Below are 6,534 nucleotides of genomic sequence, written 5' to 3'. Positions count from 1 at the left end.
ACAAAATAAGGTAAACATCTCTATCTTTAAACTTGCATTAGAAAAATAGCCATGAATAAGACACAGAGATCATATTAACACTGGCAATATTGTGGCAGTCAGTACTTAAACATTTTTAGAATCACAAAGAAAAATTTTAAATATCTTGAGACAAATGAAAGTCAAAACCACAACCTACCGAAACGTACAGGATACAGTTCAAAGAGAAAAAAATATATAAAGCTGTAAATTTTTATATTAAAAAAAGCAATATCTCAAATCAACAACCTAACTTTACTTCTTAAGAAACTAGGAGTGGAGGGAAAGAATGAACAAAACTCAAAGTTAACAGAAGGAATAAAAAATAAAGATTAAAATAAAAATGTAGAGAAGAGAAAAACAATGGAAGAAGGCAACAAAACCAAGAATTTGTTCTTTGGAAAACAATTTTTTTAATGACAAACATTTAGTTAGACTGATTAAGAAAAAAGAGTGAAAAATCAAATAAAAATCAGAAATAATGTGAGGATATGACAACACGTTTTGCAGAAATTAAAAGAATCATAAGGGAATACTGTGAACAGTTGTATGCACCCCAAATGATAACCTAAATAAAATAAATAGATTCCTAAAATCACACAACCTACAAAGACTGAATCATGAAGAAACAGAAAATCTGAACAAACCTATAGCTATTAAAGAGATTGAAAAAGTAATCAAAACCTGACAAAGGAAAACTCAGGAGTAGATGGCTAATTAATAAATTATACCATCATCTTTAAAAATACTGAAACAAATCTCCCTCAAAGGCCATTCAAAACATTGAAGAAGGCACTTACAAACTGATGCTATGAGGCCAGCATTACGCTGACACCAAACAAAAATAAAAAAAGAGAAAATCATCACAAGAGAAAAAAAATACTATAGACCAATATTCCTGATGAATATTGATGCAAAAATATTAAACAAAATTCCAGCAAACATAATTCAACAGATCATTCAAAAGATTATATACTGTGACTGAGTGGGATTTGCTCCTGGATTGTAATGATGGTTTAACACATGGAAATCAATCAATGCAATACACTACATTAACAGAATAAACAATATTCTTTTGAAAAACATATTATCTCAATTAATGAAGAAAAGGTTTTTGAAAAGGTTCAACACCTTTTCATGTTAAAAAGACTCAATACACTAGTAATAGAAAATAACTATCTCAACGAAATAAAGACCATATGTAAAAGGCCCACAATTATCATGATACTCAGTGGTGAAAGACTGAAAACTTTTCCTCTAATCTCAGGCACAACACAAGGATGTCCACTTTTACCACTTCTATTCAACATACTACTGGAAGTCCTAGTCAGAAAAATTAGTCAAGAAAACATAAATAAAATTATCTAAATTGGAAAGAAAATAGTAACATTATCTCCATTTACAGGCAACATGATCTTATGTATAGAAAACCCTAAAGATGCCATTAAATATCTGTGTTAAATAATGAATGAATTCAACAAAGTTGCAGAATACAAAGTCAATACACAAAAAATAAGTTGTGCTTACATAGTCTAACAATAAACAATCCAAAAGGGAAATTAAGAAAATAATTCAATTTAAAACAGCATAAAAAGAAATAAAGTATTTAGGGATAAACTTAATTTAAAAAGTTAAAATATTCTACAAAGAAAACTTCAAAACATTTCTGAAAGAAATTAAAGAGGATGCAAATAAATGGAAAACCACCTTGTGCACATGGATGCAAACAATTAATATTGCTAAAATATTAATACTACTCAAAGTAACACATAGATATAGCATCATCTTTATCAGAATCCTATCAGCATTTTTTTCAGAAATAGAAAAGTCTATACTAATTTATAGTCTAGACTAAATTATATGGAATCTTAAGGGATGTCTCATAGCCAAAACATTGTTGAAAAAGACGTTCAAATTTGAAGATCTCACATTTCCTGATTTCAAAATTTATTACAAAGATGCAATAATCAAAACAGTGTGACACTGGCATAAGACAAACATATAGAATAATAGAATAGAAAGGAGAGTCCAGAAATAAAATGCATACATATATTAAAATTATTTCAACAAAGTTGCCAAAGCCATTCGATGGGAAAAGGACAGTCTTTTAAACAAATGGTATTGAAAAAGCTAGATATTTACATGCAAAAGAAGTTTGACCCTTACCTTACACAATTTACTAAAATTAACTTAAAACAGATAAAAGATTTAAACATAAGATGTAAAATTATACCACTTTTAGAAGAAAATATATGAGATATCTTTATGACACTGGATTTAGCAGTGAATTCTTTGATATGACACTAATAGATTAGAAAACAAAAGTTAAAAAAAATAAATTGGACTATATCAAAATTTAAAACTTTAATACATTATAGGATTCAATCAAAAGAGTGAAAATGTAGCTTATAGAATGTGAGAAAATATTTGCAAATGATATATCTGTTAAAAGCTTACTATCCAAAATATTTTAAAATACACAACCCAACAAGAAAAAGGTATAACATATTTAAAAAGTGGACAAAGATCTTTTTTTTTTTTTTTTGCAAACGTTAATCTGATTTTATTTTTATTTTCTTTGTCTTCATTTCAATTGTTTATATCTCTGTAAAAGCACCAGAGAGCACCAACATTATCTTCAAACGTGTTGGACACAGTTGTTGTTTTTTTTCTCAAACTAATAATAGTTATTTTTAAAAAGGAGGGGTTTCCTCTGAAGGTGGAGTACAGCACCATGCATCAGGCAAATGTCCTGGCCTTCTGTGGGACAGCATTGCTTGACCCATCTGGTTTGATTCACAGCAGTTCTTTCAACAGCTTCTTCCTGAGACATGAACCATGAATAGGGCACCAGCTATTCTTATAAGGACTCAAACCTCCAAAATCTGCTTGACCTCTTAGGATTTGATTTTTTTGCAATTGGAAAGAGACCTTCAGGAATATTTTTTTAACGTTCAGAATCTATTAATCTGGATCCATCCGGTTTACACCCTCAGTGTCCATGAAGACCCAAGCTTTTCAGCACAGCAGACTGTGTTTGCTGTGAGAAGAAAGTTCTGAGTGAGGGAGGCTCTGAGTGAGTTTTGACAAACCACACAAAGCTAACTGTCTTCTTGTGCTTGGGGCTGCTGACCTTGCTGGGGGAAAGTCTGACAGATGCAATGCCTCCCTTTGCAGTCTTTCATCTGTACATTAAACTAAACATCACCACACAGGCCCACCTTCACTACCGGGAAGAAAGCTAAGCTACTATGATATAATTGTATTCAACTATTCACTCTTCCTTTCTAAAAAACCTGAAACCACATGGCATTATAGATATTTAATTGCAACATACATGAGTTGCTAATATCTACGTGTGGTTTATGCATAGTATATGTAGCTAGTATCTATGTATAAATTCTCTGTGTAATATTTAGGCTTAAATAAATACATACATAAATAAAACTGTACTCGCAGTTTTGGATCTGAATGTATTTAAATAATTACTGTGAGCCAGAGATTCTTACTTGCCTACCAAAATAGCCATTATTTCCTTGTCTCTTAAATTAGCAGAACCCAAACATTTAGAATATAGCTGCCCGGCCAAAAGACTACATTTCCCAGCCTTTCTTGCTTGTGAGGTCATGTGACTACTGTCTGGCCAATGAGATACAAGAAGTGTTGAGGGGGCCTTCTGAGAAGCCTCCTTAGCCTAGGAGGGTGTATGTGCTCTTTGTTGCCCTTTCCTCTGTTCTATCCGAAACAGGGATGTGATGACTGGAGATGTAGTCAGCACTGGGTGTTGAGGATAAAGGCAGTGAGGGTTGGTGAATAAAAAAAGCCTGGGATTCTGATGACTTCATCAATTTCCCTGATGGTCTGCCTCCAGACTTCTTCTATACAGGAAAGAAACAGACCTCTATCTTGTTTAAACTACTGATATTTGGATTTTAATTATATTTAATATATAAATCAAAATCTAAGTGATACACACATATCTTTACATTCTGCTACACTGTTGCAGCCTGCTTCTTAAATATTTCACTCCATCCCTATCTATTACCTTATTGGTGGACTTGGGTCTCCCGTGAGCCTCCTTATTCTCCCTGTCACATTTAGTCACATCTCCCCTGGGTTCCAGGCACCAGGAACACCTCCAAGCTCCTGAACTGACACACACCTGAGCTCCCTTGTCTCAGAAAAATGGTCATCTTAGGTCAAGGAATGAAGAAGAGTTTATCCACTGGATGGACTATCTGGGCACAGATTGCTTTTCTGTTTTCTGCCCTCCTGGAAACCAACAAGATGGTAGAACAGATCAGTGTGGGCTAAAATTTTCCAGAAGAACTGTGTACGGGGGAAGGCGGGGGAGGAATAATTTAAAGAAGGAATATTCTGAAATTGGAAGATGATATACAGGCTACTGAGACCAGAGAATCAAGTAAGTTTTTGGGAGTTTAGACAGTGGATGTTTTTACCTCCTGGGTGGCATCCTTGTTGGACAGATTGCCTGAGATATTGTCAGATTCAAGCAGCTCCACAATGCTGTAGGGAGAACAGTCTTCCAGACCCAGCTTGCTGCATAGCCAGCCACAGAAGCCTTTCTCCATGTCCCGGGCAGCTTGCCACCATGCTCCCCAGGACCATGAGAGCTGGACCACGGCAGCATAGAGGCCCAGGGAAGAGGCCATGGCCATGATGAGCAATGGATAGAGGAGAATGAGGCAGGGGCAACATGAGATCTTGTGCCAGAAGGTCCTCTCCTCATTGTACACAAGAAAGATATTATACCAGGTGATGGTGCCATAGTAGAAAGAGACCACAAAGGAGAGGATGAAAACCACAGGCAGGCAGACCAGCATCCAGAGGACCACGTGGGGCCCACGGTCTGCTCCCAGCTGGCAGGCCTTTCTGCCTTCAGATGCCATTTCCCTTGAAGACACTTTAGGCTTGGTGAGTTCCTGCAGCTCCTTCTCTGTCAACATGACATGGATATCCACCATCTGCCCCTTTTTCTTCCCTCGGGTGATGGTCCCAGTTAATGTGACATAGCAGCTGTCCACAGGCATGTTCCACATACATGTATTAAATAGTTAGCATGGTTGTCTTGTATTACTATTTTTTGTGTATAAATCGGTCTCTTCCATTACACAAGGAGTTCCAAAAGGGCAGAGATCTCTTCTGTATCACCATCATCCACAGGATAGTCTAGGAAATCATCTCCCTCCTCCTCTTTAGGCTGATCTCCACCTTCTAATTCCCCAGGCTCCTCATCCAGTTTCTCACTCTCTGACCGGTAGATGATAATAGATTCTGGGCAGGACTCTTTCTTCTTTTTCCTGCGACCCAGTGTGGATTCCCCATCAAGGGCCAGGGCAGCTGCCATGGCTTTCCTCAGAGAGCCCTGGTGGGGGCTTGGGAGCTGGCCCTGGCCTTCCACTGGTGCTGGCTCTTCCATCCTAGTCTTCAAATCTAGCGATTCCTTGTAAAGAGTCCAATTTGCTTGAGCAAACTCACGATCCACACATCACAGAGCTTCTTCCAGGATGGGGCTATGCAAAGACGTTCCAACGATGAGTTGCACAATGTAAAGATGAAAGGAAATTTGGTTCAGACCAGTATCGAGTGATTGGAGCGATGATGGGACAGCAGCTTAGAAGTCGCAGCTTCCAGCCCGTTGCTGTGGTTGACTGTGAGCACAGTCAGGCTGCAGCCTTTTCCTCTGTGGTCCTGTGAGCAGCATTTCTCTTGTCTCCTGGTCCTGAAAGGCTCCCACACTGAGGCTGGTTCATCATCTCGGGAGCATCTGACTGTCTACACGTGCCGGGGAGATAGGCAGGCGGACAGTTTGAACGGTAAGGACGCCACCTTGGGGGAGCAGTTCTGCCGGACAAAGATCTTGAGTAAACATTTTTCCAAGGAAGATATACCAATAGACACCAATCATCTAAAAAGATGTTCAACTTCACTAATCATTAGGAAAATGCAAATCAAGACCACATTGAAATATCCCTCATATTCATGAGAATGGCTACTATCAAAAACCAGAGGTAAGAATGTGGAGAAATTGGAACACTTGTGCACTGTTTGTGTAAATGTAAAAAGATGCAGCTGCTATGGGTAACATTATGGTGGTTCTTCAACAAATTAAAAATAAAATTACTATATGATTCAACAATTTCACATCTTAGTATAAATTCTAAAAATTAAATGCAGTGTCTTGAATAAATATTTGTATATCCATGTTAATTACCATAACAAAAAGGTGGAAGCAACTCAAGTATCTATCAACAGAAGAATGGATAAACAAAATGTGGTCTACATATACATTCAGCCTTAAAAGTAAAGAAAATTCTGACACATTTTATAACATGATTAGACTCTGAAGACATTATACTGAGTGAAATAAGTAAATTACAAAAACACAAATACTGTATAATTCCACATATATGAGATATCTAGAGTAGCTGAATTAATAGAAACAAAAGAAAAATGGTGGTTGCTAATAGGGGAGGGAGGAATGGAGAATTGTTT

The 6,534-nt window shown here is 36.8% G+C and overlaps 1 protein-coding gene across 1 annotated transcript; it reads right to left on the bottom strand.

Moving 5' to 3' along the window:
* Nucleotides 1-3,744: 3,744 nt before the first annotated feature.
* On the bottom strand, nt 3,745-5,562 carry LOC113629622 (transmembrane protein 169-like). The gene is made up of 2 exons (XM_027124176.1): nt 5,191-5,562; nt 3,745-5,080 (listed from the first exon to the last, which is right to left on the bottom strand). Exons 1-2 carry the CDS (start codon nt 5,456-5,458, stop codon nt 4,458-4,460), a joined length of 891 nt encoding a protein of 296 aa, XP_026979977.1. The 5' UTR covers nt 5,459-5,562; the 3' UTR covers nt 3,745-4,457.
* Nucleotides 5,563-6,534: the final 972 nt, after the last annotated feature.

This window comes from Aethalodelphis obliquidens, unplaced genomic scaffold, assembly GCF_003676395.1.
Source record: "Aethalodelphis obliquidens isolate GAN/ISIS:26980383/991018 unplaced genomic scaffold, ASM367639v1 scaffold27, whole genome shotgun sequence".
Classification (NCBI taxonomy): domain Eukaryota; kingdom Metazoa; phylum Chordata; class Mammalia; order Artiodactyla; family Delphinidae; genus Aethalodelphis; species Aethalodelphis obliquidens.
Note: the sequence above shows the minus strand (reverse complement) of the source record. Positions and strands in the feature narration are given on the sequence as shown.

Coding starts and splice junctions, on each gene's coding strand:
- LOC113629622 (XM_027124176.1), bottom strand. CDS start 5,458: ATGGAAGAGCCAGCACCAGTGGAAGGCCAGGGCCAGCTCCCAAGCCCC. Junction 5,081..5,190: donor AGACTATCCTGTGGATGATG/GTGATACAGAAG, acceptor TATTTAATACAT/GTATGTGGAACATGCCTGTG.